Source organism: Nicotiana sylvestris, chromosome 3 (assembly GCF_000393655.2).
Source record: "Nicotiana sylvestris chromosome 3, ASM39365v2, whole genome shotgun sequence".
Lineage (NCBI taxonomy): Eukaryota > Viridiplantae > Streptophyta > Magnoliopsida > Solanales > Solanaceae > Nicotiana > Nicotiana sylvestris.
In genome coordinates this window covers 93,677,349-93,703,409 of record NC_091059.1, presented here as the reverse complement: position 1 = coordinate 93,703,409, position 26,061 = coordinate 93,677,349, and the positions used below count along the sequence as shown (strand labels likewise).

General features: G+C 41.6%; 1 protein-coding gene across 1 annotated transcript; it reads right to left on the bottom strand.

Moving 5' to 3' along the window:
* Positions 1-23,261: 23,261 nt before the first annotated feature.
* On the bottom strand, positions 23,262-24,480 carry LOC138887691 (CAX-interacting protein 4-like). The gene is made up of 3 exons (XM_070169469.1): positions 24,309-24,480; positions 24,012-24,064; positions 23,262-23,918 (listed from the first exon to the last, which is right to left on the bottom strand). The coding sequence occupies exons 1-3, from the start codon at positions 24,478-24,480 to the stop codon at positions 23,262-23,264; spliced, it is 882 nt and encodes a 293-aa protein (XP_070025570.1).
* Between the last annotated feature and the right edge of the window lie 1,581 nt (positions 24,481-26,061).

Sequence of the window (26,061 nt, the reverse complement as noted above, 5' to 3'; positions counted from 1 at the left end):
GATAGAATAATAAAGACTGAGGTATGATATACGAGTAAAACTGTGACTGAGTACAAATAGCACATAACAGACAATTCAGCAAGTAACGTGGCTTCTGTGGGACTCAACAGTATCAACATATAGCCTAGACATGGTTTCTAACATGATTTACAATAAAGTTTCATAACACATAGAGAGCATATAGCTAGCAACATGTTGTTCAACTTTACTGCTTATACGGGGCGGACCAAGTCACAATTCCCTCGGTGCACGCCCGCCACTTAGTATTTTTTGTCACCTCCAAAATAGTAACAAGACATAATGTCCGGGGTTTCACACTCTGAGGACCAGATTTATAACTGTTATTTACCTCAATCCGAGCAAAATCCTTCTCTGCAATGCCTTTGCCTCTCGAATCGGCCTCCAAACATCCCGAATCTATCCAGAAGTAATACAACACAATCTATATATGCCAAAGAACCAATTCCACAAGAAAAACTACTAAATTGGGCTCAAATCCCAAAATTGGCTCAAACCCGACTCTCGAGCCCACGTCTTGAATTCCGACAAAAGTCACAAATCCAAAATTCCATTCACTCACGAGTCTAACCATACGAAATTTATCAAAATTTGACATCATTAGGCCCCTCAAATCCCCAAATTATACTCTCCAAAATCTCAAGCCCTAATCCCAATTCTCACTTCAAAACCCCACTAATTAGATGAGAAAGAAACGGAAAAACACCATAGTTAAGGGTATTTAGGCTCAAGGCACTTACCTCAGTGAAAATCCTTGAAGCTCCTTCAAAAATCACCTTAGAAGCTCCAAAGTCCGAGTTGAAAATGGTGGAAATGATGAAAAATTATGAAGTCCTCTATTTATACATTCAGCCCAGCGAAGCCGCACCAGCGGTCCCTTTACTGCATCTGCGGACCAAGCTCCGCTTCTTTGGAAATCGCTTAAAATCCCTAGGACCACTTCTACGCCTCTAGACCGCATCTGCGATCATCACAGGTGCAAAAACTACATCGCACCTGCGGATTCCCTCTCGCACCTGCACATGCCTGCCCGCATCTGCGTCTCCCGCAGGTGCGGGAATGCCTTCGCACCTGCAGTTCTTTCCCAGGTCCTCCATGGCCGCACGTGCGGCTCCTCAATCACTCCTGCGGCTCCCACTCAGCAGCTGCGGAGACACCAGAACCAGCAGCTCTAGCTGCATTTTCCAAGTTCCAAACCTTCCGTTAACCACCCGAAATCACCCCGAGGCCCCTAGGACCACAACCAAACATACTGACACGTCCCATAACATCATACGAACTTAATCAAACCTTCGGATCGCTAAAAACACATCAAAACACCAAATTACCCCTGGATTCAAGCCTAAGAATTTCTAAAATTTCAAATTCCATAAATGATGCCGAAACCTATCAAATCACGTCCGAATGACCTCAAACTTTACACACAAGTCAGAAATGACACCTCAAACCTACTACAACTTGAGGAATTCTATTCCAACCCCGATATCAAAATTTCCACTACCGACCAAAATCAACAAAATTTCAACTTTTGCCAATTCATGCGTAATTGTACCACGGACCTCCATATCACATTCCGAATGAGCTCCTAGGTCCAAAATCACCTAATGGAGCTAACGAAACTATCAAAATTCAAATCCGAGATCATTTACACATAAGTCAACATATGGTCAACTTTTCAAACTTAAACCTTTTCCTAAGAGACTAATTGTCTCAAGTCACTCCAAAAACCACTCCAGACCCAAACTGACTAACCCGGTAAGTCAAATATAGCTGACAAACACAAAAGAAACAGGAAATAGGGGAACAACGATATAACTCTTGAAACGACCTGCCAGGTCGTACATCCTCCTCCTCTTAAATAAATGTTCGTCCTTGAACAGGTCTAGAAACATACCTGGAGCCTCAAATAGGTATGGATATCTACTCCGCATCTCCCGCTCGGTCTCCCAAGTAGCCTTCTCCATAGGCTAACCTCTCCACTGCACTTTCACAAATGCTATATCCTTTGACCTCAACTTTAGAACCTGATGCTCCAAAATAACCACCGACTCCACATAATAAGTCAAATCACCATCTAGTTGAACCGTGCTGAAATCCAAGGCATGAGACAGATCACTGATATACTTTCGGAGCATAGAAACATGAAATACTGGATGCACCTGACAAGCTAGGTGGTAAGGCAAGCTCATATTCCACCTCCCCAACCCTCTGAAATACCTCAAAAGGCCCAATGAACAAAGGGCTCAACTTTCCCTTCTTTCCAAATCTCATTACACCCTTCATGGGGGAAACCTTCAGCAAGACCTTCTCCTCAACCATGTAGGACACATCACGAAGCTTTGTGTCAGCATAACTCTTCTGTCTCGACTGCGCCGTACAAAGCTGCTCCTGAATCAACTTCACCTTTTCCAATGTATCCTGAACCAAGTCTATACCACAAAATCCTAGCCTCACCCGGTTCAAACCACCCCACTAGACATCTACACTACCTCCCATATAAAGCCTCATCAGAACCATCTAAATACTTGATTGATAACTCTTGTTGTAAGCAAACTCCACGAGTGGCAGAAACTGGTCCCATGAACCCCCAAAATCAATGACACAAGCGCGTAACATGTTATCCGATATCTGTATAGTGCGCTCGGATTGCCCGTCCATCTGAGAATGAAACGTTGTGCTCAACTCAACCTGAGTGTCTAACTCGCGCTGCATGGTTCTCCAAAAGTGCGATGTAAACTGCATGCCTCGATCTAAAATTATGGAAACTGGCACACCGTGCAGGCGACCAATCTCTCTGATGTAAATATCAGCCAACCGATCTGAAGAACATGCAGTACTCATAGGGATGAAGTGCGTAGACTTAGTCAGTTGATCCACAATCACCCAAATAACATCGAACTTCCTCAAAGTCTGTGGGAGACCAGCTATATAATCCATGGTGATCCGCTCCCACTTCCACTCTGGTATCTCTATCTACTGAATTAAGCCACCCAGCCTCTGATGCTTATATTTCACCTGTTAGCAGTTGAGACATCGAGTTTCAAATCTAACTATATCTTTTTTCATTCTCCTCCACCAGTAGTGCTGTCTCAAATCTTGGTACATCTTCGCGGTGCCCGGATGGATTAAATACTGCGAACTTTGGGCCTCCTCAAGAATTAACTCCCGAAGCCCATTTATATTGGGCACACATATCCATCCCTGCATTCTCAATAATCATCTCTAATAGTCACATCCCTAGCATCATCATGCTGAACCTTGTCCTTGAGGACAAGCAAATGAGGATCATCATACTGGCGTTCTTGATGCGATCAAACAAGGAAGACCTAAACACCACACAAGCTAGAATCCGACTAGGCTCAAAATATCCAATCTCACTAGCTGGTTGGCCAAAGCCTGAAAATAAATCGCAAGAGGTCTCTCCCCAACAGGAATAAATGCAAGACTGCCCATACTCACTGCTTTACTACTCAAGGCATCGACCACCGTATTGTCCTTTCCGGATGATACAAAATGGTGATATCATAGTTCTTTAGCAGCTCCAACCATCTCTACTACCTCAAATTGAGATCCTTCTGCTTGAACAAGTGTTGGAGGCTACGATGATCGGTAAACACCTCACAAGACACACCATAGAGATAGTGCCTCCAAATCTTCAACGTGTGAACAATGGCAACCAACTCTAAATCATGAACATGGTACTTCTTCTCATGGAGCTTCAACTGACGAGAATCATAAGCAATCACTCTACCCTCCTACATCAAAACGCATCCAATATCGAACCGGAAAGCATCCAAATATACTGAATATGAACCAAAAGCTGAAGGCAGAACTAACAATGGAGCTGTGGTCAAGGCAGTCTTGAGCTTCTGGAAGCTCGCCTCATACTCATCTGGCCACCTAAAATGAACACCCTTTTGGGTCAATTTGGTCAAGGGCAATGCAATAGAAGAGAAACCCTACACAAACCGACAGTAATAACCTGCCAAACCAAAAAAGCTACGAATCTCTATGGCTGAGGACAGTGTGGGCTAACTCTGGACCGCCTCTATCTTCTTTGGATCTACCTGAATACCCTCACTGGACACCACGTGCCCCAAGAATGCCATTGAACTAAGCCAAAACTCACACTTGGAGAAATTAGCATAAAGCTTCTCCTCCCTCAACCGCTATAACACAATCCGCAAATGCTGGGCATGCTCCTTCTGGCTATGAGAGTACGCCAAGATATCATCTATGAATACAATAACAAACGAGTCGAGATACGGATGAAACACATTGTTCATCAAATGCATGTAAGCTGCTGGGGCATTGGTCAGCCCAAAAGACATCACAAGGAACTCATAATGACCATAACAGATCATAAAAGCTGTCTTAAGAATATCTGAGTCCCGAATCTTTAACTAGTGATACCCTGACCTGAGATCAATCTTGGAGAACACCCTCGCTCCCTGAAGCTGGTCAAATCAATCATCAATGCGTGGCAAAGGATACTTGTTCTTGATCGTGACTTTGTTCAACTGCCTATAATCAATGCACATTCTTATAATGCCATTCTTCTTCTTTACAAATAGAAAAGGTGCACCCCAAGGTGACAAACTAGGCCTATTAAATCCCTTCTCAAAGAGCTCCTAAAGCTGCTCCTTCAACTCCTTCAACTCAGCCGATGCCATACGGTACGGTGGAATAGAAATAGGATGAGTTCCTGGCACCAAATCCATACTGAAGTCAATATCCCTATCCGGCGGCATGCCTAGTAGCTCTGTAGGAAACACATCTAGAAAATTGCACACCATCGGAACATAATCAATAGTAGGAGTCTCTGCACTAACATCTCTCACAAAATCCAAATAGGATAAACACCCCTTCCCAACCACCCGATAGGCCTTAAAATATAAAATCACTCTACTGGGGACATAATATAAAGAACCTCGCCACTCAATCAGAGGTAACCCTAGCATCGCCGACATTATAGTCTTAGTGTGGCAGTCTAAAATAGCATGATAGGGAGACAACTAATTCATACCCAATATTACATCAAAATCAACCATACTAAGTAGTATAAGATCCACTTTAGTCTCCAATTCCCCAATGGTCACTACACACGACCTATACACATGGTCCATAATAATAGTATCACCCACCAGAGTAGATACATGAACAGATGAAGCTAAAGATTCACGGGGCATATCAAGATAATGAGCAAAATACGAGGATACATATGAATAGGTAGAACCAGGGTCAAATAATACAGAAGCATCTCGGTGACATACTGAGACAATACATGTGATTACTATGGTTGAAGCAATGGCATCTGGTCTGGAAGGAAGAGCATAGAAACGGGCATGACCTCCACCTGATCGGCCTCCCCCTCTTGGGAGACCCCTAGCTGACTGAGCTCCACCCCGAGCTGACTGGGCGGATGGTTATGTAACTGGTGCTGAAGATGCAACTTGACCCCTCTGCTGCACTGGACCTCCCTACGACGAGGACATTGCCTCCACATATGCCCAAACTCCCCACACTCAAAACAACTCCCTGGTGCTAGTGGTGGGGACTAAAGGAAGCCCCAAGTACTGGGATAACTGGTAGAAGAACCTGCCATAGACGAGCCCTAAACCGATGGAGCACGGGACAAACTTTGAGCTGGAAGGGCACTGAGAGATGAGTGACCCTGCTGAGAACTGTGAAAACCATGGCCAGCTGATGTACCATGGTAAGCTGGATGATCCATCTGAGCATGTATGAAGAGATGACCCCTGCCGTGTTGAAACTGACCTCCAGAAGGAACACCACCAAAACTACCAGATCTACGAGGCCTCTTGGACTCCCTCTGAACTTGCTCCTGGCGGCGAATCAACTCTATATCCCGAGCAATGTCAAGAACCTCCACAAAAGAACCACCAGACACCCTTTCCCTAGTCAGAAGAATCTGCAGCTGAAATGTGAGGTCATCAATGAGCCTCCTTATCCTCTCCCTGTTTGTGGGAACCAACCAAATAGCATGATGGGCCAACTTAGAAAATCTCATCTCGTAGTGCGTCACTTTCATATCATCCTGACGCAAATGCTCAAACTGTCTGCGCAGCTCCTCTCTGTGAGATTAAGTCACATACTTCTCCAGGAAGAGAACGGAGAACTGCTGCCAGGTAAGAGGCACTTCACCAACATGCCTACACTTCTTATAAGCCTCCCACCAAGTGAAGGCAGCTCTAGAGAACTGAAAGGTAGTGAACGAGACCCCACTAGTCTCCAGAATACCTGCTGTACAGAGAATCTTCTGACACTTATCCAAGAAACCCTGGGCATCCTCACCCTCGACACCGCTAAAAGTCGGAGGCTGAAGTCTACCAAACCTCTCCAATCGATGTTGATCACCATCAAGCTGGACTGGAACCACATAGTTTTAAGCAGGTGCAACCGGCTGGGCTGGTATCAACAAATTCGCACGATAATAATTCAAGAATGTAAAGTTTCTTAAAGGTTCTACAGCCTTCGAAGATAAGTACAGACGTCTCTATACCGATCCGCAAGACTCTACTAAACCTGCTCATGATTCGTGAGACCTATGTAACCTAGGCTCTAATACCTATTTATCACAACCCAAAACATGACCCGTCATGATGGCACCTATCGATGATACTAGGCCAGGCGACTTTGTCAAAACACTTTCAACAATAACTAGAAATAATCAAGACTCTTAAAATAATTGAAATTTTTGCCATAAAACGGGGTGAACCCCAAAACATAAGTGCGGAAATAAAGCCTGACATCAGGATGTCACTAGTCATGAGTATATAATATAACTGATCCAAAAGTAACTAGACTAACATAGTATGGAATCCAAAATATAGAAAGTAAGGAAAGATAGGGAAGAAGAAAGCAGGGTTGCGAACTCCGGAAGCTACCTCGCGATCTCCAATGACCAGCTACGAGTACTATCAACAACCTCCACGTCCAATAACTCCCGGATCTGCACATGAGGTGCAAGGAGTAACGTGAGTACACCAACTCAGTGAGTAACAATAATAAATAAGGAACTAAAGATAATGACGAGCTACACAGTTTTTCTTCATTTTCAATAATTTTAGAAAGGAAAAAAGTCATGCTTTCCAAGTTCCGGTAATTCAAGTCAAATCAGTTTATTTTAGTCAAGTTCAAGGAAATCCAGATAAGAATACTTTTCAACAGTTTTCTAAACATGGATATAAGGTAACTTTGTGCAACAATAATATAAGCATATACTACCTCTCAAGCAATTCTCTCTCAGTCCTCCCAATAACTCCAACTTCACAATCACTCATTCCTCCCAGTCACTCATTCCTTATAATCACTCAACACTTGGCACTCGGCACTTGCACTCAGTAGGTACCTGCGCTCACTAGGGGTGTGTAGACTCCGAAGAGGATCCTTCAGCCCAAGCGCTATATCAAGCCAATCATGGCGTAAATCAATAAAATATGCTGCAGCGTGCAACCCGATCCCATAAATATCCTCACAATCAGGCCCTCACCCTCACTTAGTCATCAATCTCTCAAGTCTCTCGGGCATCTTGAAAATTAGAAAAATCAGCCCAAACAACAATAACATGAAGTATCAGATAGAATAACAAAGACTGAGATATGATATACGAGTAAAAACTGTGAGTTAGTACAAATAGCACATAATAGGCAATTCAGCAAGTAACATGGCTTTTGTGTGACTCAATAGTATTAACACATATCCTAGACATGGTTTCTAACATGATTTACGATAAATTTCCATAACACATAGAGAACATATAGCTAACAACATGTTGTTCAAATTTACAGCTTATATGGGGCGGACCAAGTCACAATCCCCTCGGTGCATGCCCACATACCCATCACCTAGCATTTGCTTCACCTCAAAAATAGTCACAAGACATAATGTTCGGGGTTTCATACCCTCAGAACAAGATTTATAACCGTTACTTACCTCAATCCGAGCAAAATCTTACTCCGTGATGCATTTACTTCTCGAATCGCCCTCTAAATGTCCCGAATCTTGCCAAAAGTGATACAACACAATCAATATATGCCAAAGAAACCAATTCCACAAGAAAAACTACTAAATTGGACTCAAATCCCGAAATTGGCTCAAATCCAGCTCTCGGGCCCACGTCTCAAAATCCGAAAAAAGTCATAAAACCTGAAAGCCCATTCACTCACGAGTATAACCATATGAAATTTATCAAAATCTTACATCATTAGGCCCCTCAAATCCCCAAGTTACACTCTCCAAAATCCCAAGCCCTAACCCCCAATTTTCATTTCAAAACCCTACTAATTAGATGAGAAATCATTAGGAAAACACCATAGCTAAGGGTACTTAGGCTCAAGGGACTTACCTCAGTGAAAATTCTTGAAGCCCCTTCAAAAATTACCTCAGAAGCTCCAAAGTCTGAATTAAAATGGTAGAAATGAGGAAAAATCACGAAGTCCTCTGTTTATACATTCTGCCCAGTGAAGCCGCACGTGCGGTCCCTTCACTGCATCTGCGGACCAAGCTCCGCTTCTGCGGAAATCACTTAAAATCCCTAGGACTGCTTTGGTGCCTCTAGACTATATCTGCGATCATTGCATGTGCGGAAACTACATCACACCTGAGGATTCCCTCTAGCACCTACGCATGTCTACCCGCCTCTGCATCTCCCGCAGGTGCGGGAATGCCTTCGCACCTGCGGTTCCTGCCCAACTCCTCCATGGCCGCATCTGCGGCTTCTCAGTCGCTCCAGTAGTCTCGCACCTACGACTCCCTCTCCGCAGGTGCGGAAACACCAGAACCAGCAACTCCAGCTGCATTTTCCAAGTTCCAAACCTTCCGTTAACCACCCGGAATCACCCTAAGGCCTCCGGGACCTCAACCAAACATACCAACACATCCCATAATATCATACAAACTTAATCAAACCTTCGGATCGCTCAAAACATATCAAAACACCAAAATACCTGTGGATTCAAGCCTAAGAACTTCTAAACTTTCAAATCTTACAAATGACGTCGAAACTTATCAAATCACGTCCGAATGAGCTAAAATTTTACAAGCAAGTCAGAAATAACACCACGAACCTACTCCAACTTCCGGAATTCCATTTCAACCCCGATATCAAAATTTTCACTACCGGCCAAAATCACCAAAATTCTAACTTTCGCCAATTCATGCCTAATTCTACCACGGACCTCCAAATCACATTTCGAACGCACTCCTAAGTCCAAAATCACCTAACAGAGCTAGAACCATCAAAATTCAAATATGAGATCATTTATACATAAGTCAACATCCAGACAATTTTTCCAACTTAAGCCTTTTCCTAAGAGACTAAGTGTCTCAAGCCACTCCAAAAATCACTCCGGAACCAAACCGACTAACCCGGTAAGTCAAAGTACACCTGAATAACACAAAAGAAGAAGAAAATGGGGGAACGGGGCTATAACTATTGAAACGACCTGGCTGGTCATTGCACTCACACTTTTCAAGCGCGTGAAATCATCCAAAAAAACAATCTCCACATAATTCTTATCGGAAAATGTATAGCTTATGCCGAAAAATTTTCCGTTCATCTTCTTAACCCAAATTATTTTTTAGATTTGTTCATACCATTACTACTATATCCTCTTTTAGATATGCGTACACCCCCACTACCACATTTAAATCTGGCCACCATCATAAACTTTTCATTTTCCTTCTCATTTTTAAGATTTGATTGACGTTGCAATTCTTGCCAGAAAAGTAGCAGCACCGCTAGCTGCCTACTTCATATTTTCTACTTATCTTCCCCATGTGAGCAACGGTAGGATGGCACGAACAAGAAAATTGGCAAGAGCCCTCTCATTTCTACTCGTGCGGTGAAACTTCATTTTTCCCGACGAAGTTTCGCTTTTTGCTCAAAAATTAAATTTTGTGACTTGAATCCTAATCTTAACCAGATGCGGCTAGATTCGAGCAGATCTGACAGGAATTAACAAGTTTTGGCGACCTTATGCTTCTGTGTCGTCTTCTCCTCATTTTTTCTTTTCATTTTTATCTACAGATTATAGATCTAAAAACATATGGTGAAACTCCACCATTATTTAATTCGGTCGAAATTTAATTTTTCGACGACTTTGTGGTTTAGTCGAATTTTGGTGTTTCCGGCAACTTTCATGCTTCTGTTCATTGGTTGTTATGATTAAGCCCCATTTTTTTTTATCCATTTACGTTGGATATAAATTGGTTGTTCGTTGGTGTTTCCCGTCATTTGCTTCTCTTGTTTGTTTGCTAATGATTTTATTGGTAATGTATTCCTTCTATTATGTTCATTTGATGTTGCGTTTTCGAAAAGAAATGGATGAAAATTAATTTTTCTGGTGAGGGGTCATTGGGAAGATGACTACGAGTCAGGTTAAGTTAAATCCACTTGTCCACATAATATTCGTCACTTTGGTGTGTGAATTACACGAACCTTAGTGTTTGGGTGCCTCTGAATTTTGTGTCCAAATGACACATTTAAGCTGTAATTGGAGTGTTAAAATAGAACAGACTTAAGATGAAGTATCTAAGTGAAAGGTGAAGACAACTTAAAGGGGCTGTCGATGTATTTTTCCATGTGAAAACACCTACTACAATTGAAGTAGAATAAAAGACAGACACTTCAAACTAGTTCTTCTATCTGATTCATGTAGCTTCAGGTTTGCATAGTTCAATCACACACATGAACTACTTGCAAAATGCCTTGCTATTTTACTCTGAATTCATGTTTAACTTCTACTATTGTGTGTAACCTGTAAAGTGAGAACATCCTGTTGTGATGACCCGAAAGGTCATCTCTTATTTTAGAAGTTAAAATTGTGTTTCGAGGCCTTAAAAACCTCTTTTTGTCTCACCTTGATTTGCGTGTGCAGTCCGGGCGCATTTCCGAAAAGCTTTTATGTGAAATTTAAGAAAAAGATTGATTTTGATCTTTAAAATTAATTAAAGTTGAAATTGGTCAACATTCTTGGTAAACAGACCCAGACCCATGATTTGACGGTCCTGTATAGTCCGTAGTAAAATATGGGACTTGGGCGTATGCCCGAAATCGAATTCCGAGGTCCCTAGCTCGAGAAAATAATTTTTTAAGAAAATTATTTGCTGGAAAATATAAAGACTTTTTGAAATGAAATAATGCGTTTTCTTGATGGTAAGAATAATAATTAAGTCGAAATTGTGAAATTTGGTAAGAATCAGAGTTGATTTGGTATAAATCGGACCTTTAGTTGAGAAAATAGAAAATTTCAATGTTCTTAAGGAATTTCATGAATTTTAGGTTAAATTCGTAGTTGTTGATGTTATTTTGATGATTTGATCGCACGAGCAAGTCCGTATGATGTTTTTAAACTTGCGTGCATGTTTGGTTTGGAGCCCCGAGGGCTCGGGTGAGTTTTGGATAGGCTACGGAGTGAATTTTGACTTAGGGAGATTGCTAGTATGTTGCGGTTGTGTAGCAGGCCTTTGATCTCGCAATTGCGAGATCAGGATTGGCGAATGCGAAGTGCTCAGGCTTGGGAAATGCGACCAAAGTGCCGCAATTGTGAACCAAGCCGTGCAGGCCGTCATCGCAAATGCGAAGTTTGGGCTAGGAATTGCGATGGGCCCTCTGTCGCAAATGCGACATATTCTTCACAAATGCAAAGGTAGCAGGATTTCAAAGGGGTTGCAATTGCGAACCCCCGATCGCAATTGCGATAACTGCACCTGTTAAGTGGGATTTCAGATGGGGATTTTCACCATTTTCAACTTACTCAAAACCTAAACACCCTTAGGCGAATTTTCAAAGGCTCAAACTTCTCCAAATCATAAGTGGTTTCTAACACATCTTCTTCAATCTAATCCATCTTTTTACATAATTTTACTTCAAAATCTAGGATTTTTCATAGGAAATTGCGTGTTTTTGGGTAGGAATTAGGACTTTCAAATTTTGGGGATTTGAACCTCGATTTGAGGTTAGATTTTAAAACTAATTGCATATTTGAGTTTGTGAGTGAATGGATAATCGGGTTTTGGTTCAAACTTCGGGTTTTGACCAAGCAGGTTCGGGGTCGATTTTTTACCTTTTGGGGAAAACAATGGGAAACCTATTTTCATGCATTAGAATTGGTTTATTTAGCATTTATTAGTGTTATTAAGTAAATTATGACTAGATACAAGCATATTGGAAGTGGAACCAAGAGGTAAACCGATAATTGAGTCTTAATCTTGTCCGTGGAATTGAGGTAAGTGTTTGGCCTAACCTTAGCTTGAGGGAATATGAGTTGTGGTCTTATTTGCTATGTGTTAGTAGGAGTACGACGTATAGGTACAGTGACGAGTATCTATACGTTGGTGTCAAGCATGCCCGTGAGTCTTATATTATGATTGTTGTGACTCTATTATGTATCGATCATGCTCAAATTGATTATTATCAATGCTGAACAAAGCTTATGAAAGTTTCTTGGTAATTGACTATTGTTGAGTATTGGCTCAAGTTGAGTTTCATTTTGTAAAATAATTGTTGAAAACAAGAATGGTTATAGCTAAATCCCTTGCCGGGATGTTATTGTTGATATTGTTGATTCCCTTGCCGGGACGTATTGTTTCTATTGTTTGGGTGAGGAAGAGTGTAAAGCACGAAGGGTGATGTCATACATGATATTGTGAGTGAGTGTAATGCATGACGGGTGATGCCGTGCCGATATTATGAGTGATAATGCACGAAGGGTGATGTCGTGCCTTGATTTGAGAGTTAATGCACGAAAGGTGATGTTGTGCCGATATTGTGAGAAATAATGCACGAAGGGTGATGTCGTGCCATGATTATGAGAGGTAATGCACGAAGGGTGATGCTGTGTCGTTTCTGTTATTTCATATGATGAGAATGAGAGTAAAAGTACGAAGGATGATACCGTGCACGTGTTATCATTTCATTATTCATGTTGATATAGATATGATGTTCATTATGCTTCTTTATTGGTTTATTTTTATAATCTGATATTCCCCGCAACATGTCCTCTTACCACCTTATTCTGTTGATTCTTGTTATTATGATTCTGTTTGTATATGATTTAACTGCACAGGTTTATACGGTTGTCGTGTCTTAGACTTGTCACTACTTCGCCGAGGTTAGGCTCGACACTTACTTGGTACATGGGGTCGGTTGTACTAATACTACACTCTGCACTCTTTTGTGCAGATTTTGGTACCGGACCTGGTGAGTAGCTGCCTTCAGTCCAAGGAGACCAAGGTAGATCTGCGAGCGTCCGCAGAGCCTAAAGTTCCCCTTCCCTATTTTAGCTTTTTGCTGTCTCTCTTCATTCCGAGAACAATTGAACTTTCTTTCCAGACTTGTGTTTGTAGTAAAAATCTTAGTCGTTCCTGAAATTATGACACTAGATTCATGGGTAGACATGTATTGGATTATTTGGATTTGTTATAACCCTTCTGCGCTCTTCATTTGTTTAGCTATAGTTATTTTTTATATCTGTTTGGGTTGATTGCTTATGAGTTAAAACCTTAATAGTTGGCTTGTCAAGCTTTCACGAGTAGGTGCCATCACGACTCTCGAGGGTGGAAAATCCGGGTCGTGACAAGTTGGTATAGTCTGAGGGATTGGTATGAAGATGTCTGTGCTTATCCCTTAGAGGCTATAGAGTTTAGGAATATCTTCACATCTATTCTTCTCTGTCGTGCGATTTGACTTCTCAATGCTAATTGAACTTCTAATCTATTCTTTCGTAGATGGAGAGAACACGTGCTTCTTCATCCGCTGATCTACAACCCGAGTCACCAGTGGTAGCTCCTGCGAGCGGCAAAGGACGAGGCCGAGGCCGTGCTAGAGGCCGAGGTAGGGGCAGGGCTCAGCCCAGAGCAGCAACCCTAGTGGTAGAGCCTCGGTAGAGTTTGAGGAGGAGGCTCCAGCCGAGACCGTTCCTACAGGGCCAACTCAGGTCCTAGAGGGATTCATCGCTACCCTGGTACTCCAAGATGCTCCGGTTCGTCTAGTGGGCCTTATGGAGAGTGTCTCCTAGGCAGGCTTACTTTCTGTAGCACCAGCCGTCTCTTAGGATGGAGGAGGAGCATAGACTCTCGCTACTCGCACTCCGTAGCAGATGGCTCCTCAGTTTCAGACTCCAGCAACTCAGCCAGTTGGGGTAGTTCAGTCGGGTGTTGTAGCTCAGACCGGTGATGGAGCAGCTATGTGTGCCGATGCTTTGTGGAGGTTGGATAGGTTTACTAAGATCTTCACTATTACTTATGGAGGTCCATCTTCAGAGGATCCCCAAGACTATTTGGATAGTTGTCATGACGTTCTACGAAATATGGGGATAGTGGAGACCAATAGGGTCGACTTTGTTGGTTTCTGTCTGTCAGTTTCCGCTAAGCCTTGGTGGAAGAATTATTGTTTGTCTAGACCAGCTAGGTCACTAGCTTTGACTTGGGATCAGTTCTCTCAGCTATTTCTGGAGAAATTTCTATCTATCACTCAGAGGGAGGACTATCGGAGGCAGTTTGAGTGCCTCTAGCAGGGTTCTATAACCGTCATTCAGTACGAGACAAGATTTATTGACTTAGCCTATCATGCTCTTATTATACTTCGCACAAAGAGAGAGAGGGTAGGGAATTTCATTGAGGGACTCCTCAGCCGATTTGATTGCAGATGGTTAAGAAAATAGGGAGTGAGATTTCTTTTCAGGATGCAACCAATGTGGCCAGGAGAGTTAAAATGGTTCTATCACAGGGGAGTGGTTAGGGGTCTGACAAGAGGCCCCATCATTCTAGCAGGTTTAGTGGTTTCTCGTCTAGAGGCAGGGATTCTTTTGGTAGAGGCCATCCTTCCAGACTGTTTCATTATGCATTTCAGGCTTTTCATGGTGCTCTAGGTGGCTGTGGTTCTCATATACAATATTCAGATTAGTTACCTTATAGTGCACCACCAACTCTTATCAGTGCACCTCCACTCTAGAGTTTTCAAGGTGGTTACTCAGGCCATTAAGGTCAGTAGTCCCAGCAGCCGATGGCTTGTTATACTTGTGGTAAAACGAGGTATATTGCTAGATTTTGTCTTCGAGCACCGAGCAGCTCTCAGCATCGGGGTTCCCGTGCCATGGTTCAGGCACCGAGTGTTCCACTGCCCACTCATTCAGATAGAGGTAGGGGTCGAGGTGTTAGAGGTGGAGGTCAGGCCGTTAGAGGTGGAGGCCAGGCCGTTAGAGGTGGAGGCCAGGCCGTTAGAGGTGGAGGTCAGACAGTTAGAGGTGGAGGCCAGCCAGTAGGAGGTCATCCTCAGGATGTAGTTCAGAGTGGTGGAGCCCAGCCTCGATGTTATTCTATTCAAGCCAGACCTGAGGCTAAGGCCTCCGATGCAGTTATCATAGGTACGATTTCAGTTTGTAGCAGAGATGGTTCAGTTCTATTTTATCCGGGGTCTACATATTCCTATGTGTCATCTTATTTTGACCCATATCTAGTTGTGTCTCGTGATTCTTTGAGTGCACCTGTATATGTGTCTACACCGATGGGTGATTCTATTATTGTAGATCGATTTTATCGCTCATATGTGGTTATTATTGGGGGTCTTAAGACCCGTGTAGATCTCTTACTTCTCAATATGGTAGACTTTGATGTCATTTTGGGGATGGACTGTCATGCTAAGACCATTGTATTGGACTGTCATGCTAAGACCGTGACCTTAGCATTGCCGGGGTTGCCTCGTTTGGAGTGGAGAGGGACTCCTAGTCATTCTACCAGTAGGGTTATCTCATATATGAAGGCTCGGCGTATGGTTGATAAGGGATGTTTGGCCTATTTGGCGTATGTTCGCAATTCTAGTACTGAGGTTCCTTCTATGGATTCTGTGCCGGTTGTTCGTTATTTTCCATAGGTATTCCCTTCAGACCTGCCGGGGATGCCACCCGACAGGGATATTGACTTTTACATTGATTTGGCTTCGGGCACTCAACCCATTTCTATCCCTCCATATCGTATGGCCCTACCAGAGTTGAAAGAATTGAAAGAACAGTTGTAAGACCTGCTTGATAAAGGCTTTATAAGACCTAGTGTCTTGCTTTGGGGTACGCCGGTGTTGTTTGTTAAGAAGAAGGATGGATCGATGAGGATGTGCATAGACTATCGGTAGTTGAACAAAGTCATCATCAAGAATAAGTATCCATTGCCGAGGATTGATGATTTGTTTGATCAGCTTCAGGGTGTCAAAGTGTTTTTGAAGATTGATTTGAGGTCTGGTTACCATCAGTTGAGGATTATGACGTCCCATGTTCCTAAGACAGCTTTTCGCACTCGGTACAGGGCATTATGAGTTCTTAGTGATGTCATTTGGGTTGATGAATGCCTCAACAACTTTTATTTATTTAATGAACCGAGTGTAAAAAACTTACTTAAATTCCTTTGTGATTGTCTTCATTGATGATATTTTGATCTATTCCCGCAGCCGGGAGGAGCATGAGTAGCATCTTTGAGTCATTCTCTAGACTCTGAGGGACAGTCAGTTATATGCTAAGTTTTTGATATGTGAGTTTTGGTTGAGTTCAGTTGCATTCTTGGGTCATGTTGTATCAGTAGAGGGTATCAGGTTCATCCTAAGAAGATTGCGACAGTCAAGGAATGGCCTAGACCCACATCAGCCATAGAGATCCGAAGTTTCTTAGGTTTGGCGGGTTATTAGCGTCGGTTTGTGGAGGGGTTTTCATTTATAGAAGCCCCAATGACCAGGTTGACCCAAAAAGGTGCCCAATTCAGGTGGTCAGACGAATGTGAGGCGAGCTTTCAGAAGATCAAGACAGCTTTGACTACGGCGTCAATGTTGGTATTGCCTACAGGTTCAGGACCATATACGGTATATTATGATGCATATCGTATTGGGCTTGGTGCGGTGTTCATGCAGAATGGCAAGGTTATTGCATATGCTTTGTTGCAGTTAAAGATCCAGGAGAAGAATTATCCAGTTCATGATTTGGAGCTAGCAGCCATTGTTCACGCGCTGAAGATTTGGAGGTATTATTTATATGGCGTGTCATGTGAGGTGTTCACGGATCACAAAGGTTTGCAATACTTAGTCAAGCAGAAGAAGCTAAATTTGAGGTATAGGAGGTGGTTGGAGCTATTGAAAGACTGATATCACCATCTTGTACCATCCGGGTAAGGCCAATGCAGTGGTCGATGCTTTGAGTAGGAAGTCAGCCGGTATGGGCATCCTTGCGTATATTTCGGTCGGTGAGAGACCGCTTGCTTTGGATGTTTCTGAGCCCAGCTGTGTGTTAGCTTGCACAATCGCTTGTTCTTCATTATTTGAGTATATCCAACATCGGCAATATGATGATCCTCATTTGCTTGTCCTTAGGGACACAGTGCAGCATGGGGGTGCCAAGCAGGTTACAATTGGAGATGATGGAGTTTTGAGGATGCAGGGTCGTATTTGTGTGCCTAATGGGGATGGACTTCGTGAGTTGATTCTAGGGGAGGCCCATAGTTCTCGGTATTCCATTCATTCGGGTGCCGCTAAGATGTATCAGGACTTGCGACAACATTATTGGTGGAGGATGAAGAAGTATATTGTTGCGTATGTATCTTGGTGTTTGAATTGTCAGCTAGTAAAGTATGAGCATTAGAGACCTGATGGTTTGTTCCAGAATATTGAGATTCCTAAGCGAAAGTGGGAGCGTATCACTATGGACTTCTTTGTTGGACTCAGAGGAAGTTTGATGCAATGTACGTTATTGTGGATAGGCTGATTAAATCAGCGCATTTCATTCCAGTGGCATTCTCCTATTTTTCGGAGTGGTTGGGAGAGATCTATATCTGTGAGATCGTTCATCTTCATGGTGTGACCGTGTATATCATTTCTAACCGAGGTACACAGTTTACCTTACATTTCTAGAGAGCAGTTCAACGTGAGTTGGGCACACGAGTTGAGTTGAGCACATCATTTCATCCTCAGATGGACGGACAGTCTGAGCGTACTATTTAGATTTCGGAGGATATGCTCCGAGCGTGTGTTATTAACTTTGGTGGTTCGTGGGATCGGTTCTTGCCATTACCAGAGTTTTCCTACAACAACAGTTACTAGTCGAGCATCAAGATGGCTCCTTATGAGGCATTATAAGGTAGGCGGTGTCGGTCGCCGGTTGGATGGTTTGAGCCGAGAGAGGCTCGGTTGTTAGGTAGAGATCTAGTACAAGATGCCTTGGATAAGTTTAAGATCATTTAGGATAGGTTTCATACAGCTTAGTCCAGGCAAATGAGTTATGCCGACTGTAAGGTTCAGGATGTTGCATATATGGTCAGAGAGCGAGTATTGCTTCGGGTGTCTCCCATGAAGGGCGTGATGAGATTTGGAAAGAAGGGTAAACTAAGCCCTAGATTCATCGGTCCTTTTGAGATTCTTGATCGAGTGGGAGAGGTGGCTTATAGACTTGCGTTGCTGCCGAGTTTATCAGCTGTGCACCCAGTGTTTCATGTGACCATGCTTCGGAAGTATCACGACGATCCATCCCACGTGTTAGACTTTAGCACTATCCAGTTGGACAAGGGCTTTACCTATGAGAAGGAGCCGGTAGCCATTCTAGACCAGCTGGTTCGTCAGTTGAGATCGAAGAATTTCCCTTCAGTTCGTGTGTAGTAGAGAGGTCAGTCTGTTGAGGTAGTGACCTGGGAGTCCGAGTCTGATATGCGGAGCCGTTATCCTCATCTTTTCACTGACTCAGGTACTTTTCTATGTCGTTCGAGGACGAAAGGTTATTTTAGAGCTGGAGAACGTGATGACCAGAAATGTCATCTCTTGTTTTAGAAGTCAAAACTATGTTCCGAGGCGTTAAAACCCTCTTTTTGTCTCCCCTTGATTTGTATGCGTAGTCTGGGCGCATTTTCGAAAAGCTTTTATATGATATGTAAGAAAAAGATTGATTTAAAATTGATTAAAATTGATTAAAATATACTTTAGTCAATATTCTTGGTAACGAATCTGGACCCATGATTTAACGGTCCCGTAGGGTCTGTGGTAAAATATGGGACTTGGGCGTATGTCCAAAACCGAATTCCGAGGTCCCTAGCCCGAGAAAAGAATTTTTAAAGAAAATTATTTGTTGGAAAATATAAAGACTTTTTGAAATGAAATGATGCATTTTCTTGATGGTATCAGGCTCGTATTTTGGTTCTGGAGCCCGGTACAAGTTTAAAATAATAATTAAGTCGAAACTGTGAAATTTGGTAAGAATCGGAGTTGATTTGGTATAAATCGGACCTTTAGTTGAGAAAATGGAAAATTTCAATGTTCTTAAGGAATTTCATGAATTTGAGGTTAAATTCGTAGTTGTTGATGTTATTTTGATGATTTGATCACATGAGCAAGTCCGTATGATGTTTTTAAACTTGCGTGCATGTTTGGTTTAGAGCTCCGAGAGCTCGGGTGAGTTTTGAATAGGCTACGAAGTGAATTTGGACTTAGGGAGATTGCTGGTATGTTGCATCTATGTAGTAGGGGCCTTTGATCTCGAAATTGCGAGATCATGCTTCGCAAATACGAAGTGCTCAGGCTTGGGAAATGCGACCAAAGTGTCGCAATTGCAAACCAAGCCAAGGCAGGCCCTCATCGCAAAAGCGAAGTCTGGGCTGGGAATTGCGATGGGCCTTCTGTCGCAAATATGAAGGTAGCAGGATTTCAAAGGGTTCCCAATTGCGAACCTTTGATCGCAATTACGATAACTGCACCTGTTAAGTGGGATTTTAGACGGGATTTTTCACCATTTTCCAACTTTCTCAAAACCTAAACACCCTTAGGAGATTTTTCAAAGGCTCAAACTTCTCCAAATCATAAGTAAGTGGTTTTTAACTCATCTTCTTCAATCTAATCCATATTTTTACATAAATTCACTTCCAAATCTAGGGTTTTTCATGGGAAATTGGGTGTTTTGGGTAGGAATTAGGACTTTCAAATTTTGGGGATTTGGACCTCGATTTGAGGTAGGATTTCAAAACTAATTGCATATTTGAGTTCGTGAGTGAATGGGTAATCGGATTTTGCTTCGAACTTCGGGTTTTGACCAAGCGGGCCAGCGGTCGATTTTTGACTTTTTGAAGAAAACAATGGGAAACCTATTTTCATACATTAGAATTGGTTTATTTAGCATTTATTAATGTTATTAAGTAAATTATGACTAGATACAAGCGGATTGGAAGTGGAACCGAGAGGTAAAGCGGTAATTGAGGCTTAATCTTGTCCGTGGAATTGAGGTAAGTGTTTGACCTAACCTTAGCTTGAGGGAATAGGAGTTGTGGTCTTATTTGCGTGTTAGTAGGAGTACGACGTATTGGTGTGGTGACGAGTATCTATACGTTGGTGTCAAGCATGCCTGTGAGTCTTATATCGTGATTGTTGTGATTCTATTATGTATCGATCATGCTCAAATTGATTATTATCAATGTTGAACAAAGCTTATGAAAGTTTCTTGGTAATTGACTATTGTTGAGTATTGGCTCAAGTTGCGTTTTATTTTGTAAAATAATTGTTGAAAACAAGATTGGTTATAGCTGAATCTCTTGCCGGGATATTATTGTTGATATTGTTGATTCCCTTGCCGGGACGTATTCTTTCGATTGTTTGGGTGAGGAAGAGCGTAAATCATGAAGGGTGATGTCGTGCATGATATTGTGAGTGAGTGTAATGCACGAAGGGTGATGCCATTGTAATATTATGAGTGATAATGCACGAAGGGTGATGTCGTGCTATGATTTGAGAGTTAATGCACGAAGGGTGATTCCATGCCGATATTGTAAGGAATAATGCACGAAGGGTGATGTCGTGCCATGATTATGAGAGGTAATGCATGAAGGGTGATGCCGTACCGTTTTTGTTATTTCATATGGTGAGGACGAGAGTAAAAGAACAAAGGGTGATGTCGTGCACGTGTTACCGTTTCATTATTCATGTTTATATAGATATGATGTTCATTATGCTTCTTTATTGATGCTTCTTTATTGGTTTATTTTTAGAATCTGATATTCCCCGCAGCATGTCCCCTTCCCACATTATTCTGTTGATTCCTGTTATTATGATTCTGTTTGAATATGATTTAGTTGCACAAATTTATATGGTTGTCGTGTCCTATCCTCGTCACTACTTCGCCGAGGTTAGGCTGGACACTTACTTAGTACATAGTGTCGATTGTACTAATACTACACTCTGCACTCTTTTGTGCAGATTTCGATACCGGACCCGGTGAGTAGCTGAGGTAGCTGCCTTCAGTCCAGGGTAATCAAGGTAGATCTGCTGGCGTCCGTAGAGCCTAGATTCCCCCTTCCCTATTTTAGCTTTCTACTGTCTCTCTTCATTCCAAGAACAGTTGTACTTTTCTTTCCAGACTTGTATTTATAGTAAAAATCTTATTCGTTCGTGAAATTGTGAGACTAGATTCATGGGTAGACATGTATTGGATTATTTGGATTTGTTATAACCCTTCCGTGTTTTTCATTTGTTTAGCTATAGTTATTGTTTATATCTGTTTGGGTTGATTGCTAATGGGTTAAAACCTTAACAGTTGGCTTGCCTAGCTTTCACGAGTAGGCGCCATCACAACTCCCGAGGGTGGAAAATCTGGGTAATGACACCTACAATTTATAGAATTAGTAGAGTAAAAAATAACTAGAGTTCTAATGCTACTCTTCCTTTGTGGAAGAGTTCTAGTTAACTTCAACCTCTAACTTCTTCCTTATCTTGGATAGTGTTCTCTTTGAGTAAGGAGTCCTTCTCCTTATTAAGTAAGCAACCTTTTCCATCAGGAGATATCAAATATACCAAGTGGAGCTTATCTCCTTCACGTGCTTCCCATATGTTTGAATCTGCCCGTGTCTGTGTTCACAAGGGATGGACCTGGTTCATGTCTGAGCTTCCTTTGTCAATCATCAAAACAAACCTTTACTTGGGCCAACAAATTTCCCATTTTTGATGATGACAAACTCTGTGCTTCTCTATGCTTTTCATAAGCTTAAACCCTGTTTCAACTTAGCTCAACATCAACACAATGGTAGAATATTTTACCACTTATCATCAAGGACCAGGTTCTTTAGGTTATACACATCACTGTTCAAAGCACAACCTTTTCCCCCCTTTTGGCATCATTGAAAAGTTACATAACTAAGTAAGATAACTAGATTATAGAAATTACTCATGGCCACTGGGGCTACTTCAAATACAGTCATGGATTAATCATCATATATCAAACTAATGATATTAACTATCAAATAAAAATAAACAAATAGTTAGGGCAAAAGATAGTGAATTTCATTGATGATTGGTAAGATCCAACCACAAAGCATAAGAAGAAATAAAAACATTAGAAACGTGATAAAAAGCAACAAGAAAAATCCCGAACTGGGTCACTGGTTGATCTAAACTATGCTAGGAGGCTTAAGGCTAGAAAGGACCAGGTTTTTGGTTTTTTGCTTGGAGTAGTTTCAGCATATGTTGAAGAATGCCATCATTCTTCTCCTTTTCTTTTGCGAGCTCAGCTTTGAGAGCATCTCTCTCAGTCTCCACCTCTGCCAACCTCTTATTCAACCTATCAATTTCAGCATCCTCAGCCCCACTCTCGTGTGCCAAGGCTCACACTTTGCTATTCATTAATACCTTCTTGGATGAACGGAGTTCTTTAGGAACGTTTGGACTTCATAATCACAAGCAGTCAGAGTATTTTCCCTAAAATGATCCTTGCTTGTTCCAACCTCCCACTTCTTAATAGGAACTTTTAAATGTGCAAGTACAACCATGACAATAAAGCCATAGGTCATGGCATGAGTCTTAGTGCCATTCAAAACCCTATCAAGAAGCTGGATTATAAACCCAGGCCAATTAATCTTCCTCTAACTGTCCAAACATTCCATGAGGGCCAAGTCCATGAATGTGGCAATGTGCCTCCTTTCTTGCCTTGGCAGCACACATTTGTTGGGAAATTCGAACAACACTTTGTAGGTTAGCTTCATCTCACTTTTGTAGATAGCCTAGGGCTCAAGTTCCTCTTCATTATTACTAAATTTTCTAGTAATGGCAAGGGCAGTAGGAAGATTTTCTAGGCTTGTCCACTTGAGCTTCTTATAGTCATTGTACCCTTCAGCAGGTACACCCAAAATCTCACCCGATTCCTTTGCATCAAAAGTGACTTTCACTCCTTTCACTAAGCTGGTGACCCTTCCATCTTTTACCTCACAATTTGCCATAAATTCTACAATTTCATTTCTGGCCAACCTGCCATCCATCTGAAGACCGTGTCCTTCCAGCTTTGCAATTGTAGCTTTTCCAAAAGCAGCACCATTCCTTCCTCCTCCAAGTCCCTGAGGAGTTTGCCTTTCAAGATAATTCTCTTACCAAACTTGGCCAGCTTGTCTTTCTCAGCATCAGAATCATCTTCTTCTTCCTCTACAAATTTCACCTTTCTTGATTTTACAGTAGACCTGGTTCTTTTTTCTAAAGTGGATTGTTCAACAGACTTTGACTCTGAAATAAACTTCTTTGAGGAAGTCTTGGCTTTCCTTGGTTTAGGAGTCAGAACCCCCACTTCTTCTGTCTCATCTTCATCTTGAAGGACTAGGTTCATCTCATCAATATCAACAGCCTCAACAGGCTCACTCATCTTTTTCTTTCCCTTAGCAACTGCTTTCCTTCTACTTTCTTCCAAGGATTTCTCTAGTTCTGCCTCATTATGCTTTTTCTGGCTTCTTGTGGATCTACCTCTTGTGGGAGGAATTTCAACAGTAATAGAAGGGGAAACCTTCCTTTTCTTGTTTTCCCTAGCAGTACTAGGGGTTTTAGCCTTTGAACTTCCCTTCTTCTTCGGGTTATATCTCTCAGTCACCTTTTTCAGTAGGTCTGCAAGGGTTTCCTATTCAGATGGAACAAGTTCATCTACATTTTTCCCAAATTGAACCAACCCCTCAACAGCTTTGCGAGACCCTCTTCCCCCTGTTTTGCTCACACTCTCATCTATTCCAGCAGATTCCTCTTCCCAAACAACCATTGCACCTGTATCTTTGGTTAAACTAACAGGAGTGTATTAAGAATCAACCACTCTTTTACCCTTTCCCCTCACAGTACTTTGAGCATCCTCACTCTCTTTTTCTTTTCTTTTTTTATTTTTACCACCAACCCTTCATGACTCTGTAGATTCATCACCTGCCAAATGATACCTGTTTAGTTTCCGAAGAAATGGTTTCTTCCCCCTCAGTAGTAAATTTGAAAGAGTCATCCAATTTCTAGGATTCTTCTTCCCTACCCGCTTTCAATTGTCTGTTTATTTTTCTGATCTGCTCTCCTCCAGTGACAATCTTACAAGCCATCTTCTTTACTCTACTTTTTTTAGAGAGTGGTGTGGTTGAAGGAGTGGTAAAAGGTGTGGAAGTGGTTTCCTGTGGTAGTGATGAAGGGTTTTTAGAGGTGTTCGCCATATCTGGGTTAGGGTATGAAAGAGAATGAGTTTGTGTGAGAGTAGAAGAGGAGAGAAGTCTGAGAGAATTTGGATGGCTTGAGAGTTTAGAAGTGAAGAAACAAATACCTCCTCATCATTATAAAGTAGTTGAGTTCAATTGAGTAACGACAACTTTGTAGAAGTGTGATCAAACTGCAAGTCGCTTTAAAAAGACGTATAAATCTATGCCTAGAATCTAGGCAGTTTAATGCGGTTAGGAATCTTTTGAACGGAACTCGTTCATTGATAACCTATAAGTCCAAAAGGGATTTGGGATTAGATGGGACTATGCTTTTAATCATGATCCAAATATAGTTATTTCAAATTATGCAGAGTATAGAAAACATACCGAGTTATCTTGATGAACCATGTTCTTCACTGAGAATTCTCTTGTGTAGGTCTACATTTTCCAAGAAAATAGAGAAAATATCATTAGAGAGTAATGAGTCATTTTATCACATGGCACAAGAGTATACAATTTAAATTATGAGACTGAGCAACATCTAATCTAATTTTATACAAAATTTACAGCTTTTCTAGCAAAAAAAAAATTCTTTTTTTTCTTCATTTTTTTTATTGAACTTTGAACTGGTCCTTTTTGGTGATCTTAATCATCCCTAATTCCAACCTATTCCTCTCAAAGTGATCTCTACTTAAAGCTTTTGTGAAGATGTGAGCTATTTTCTTGTCAGTAGCACAAAATTCTACAGTGATCAAACCCTTCTCATGGTTGTCTCTCAAAAACTGATGCCTAACATCTATGTGCTTAGTTCTATTATGATGAACCGAGTTCTTTGTCATATTAATAGCACTAGTGTTATCACAAAATATAAGAACACAAACTACATCAATTCCAAAATTCATTAATTGTTGTTTGATCCACAACAATTTAGAACAACTTGAGACATCAACAACATACTCAGCTTCAACAGTAGATAGTGCCACAAAATTTTGCTTTTTGGTAGACCAAGACACAAGATATGAACCAAGAAAGTGTGCCATACCTGAGGTGCTCTTCCTAGACACAAGAAAACATGCATAATCAACATCAGCATATCCCAATAGGTTGAAATTACTACCTTTTGGATACTATAGACAAAGGTCAGTGGTGCCTTTTAACTATCTCAAGATTCTCTTGACAACAGTCAAGTGAGACTCCTTTGGATTTGCCTGAAATCAAGCACAAAGGCCTACACTGAAAACATTGTCAGGTCTGCTAGCAGTAAGATATAAAAGAGAACCAATCATTCCCGTATACAACTTCTTATCTACAGATGAACCAGGTTCATCATATCCAATTTTGTGGCTGTTGCTATAGGAATATTGATTTCTTTTGATTCTTCCATTTTAAACCTTTTAAGAAACTCTTTCACATATTTCCGCTGATGGATCATAGTTCTATTTGAGTTCTGTATAATTTGCAAGCCTAAAAAGAAATTAAGTCACCAATCATACGCATTTCAAATTCACTCCCCATTAGTTTAGCAAAGTATTTACTTAGCTTATCAGTAGTTGCTCCAAAGGTTATATCATCTGCGTATATTTGTACTTCTAATAGGTC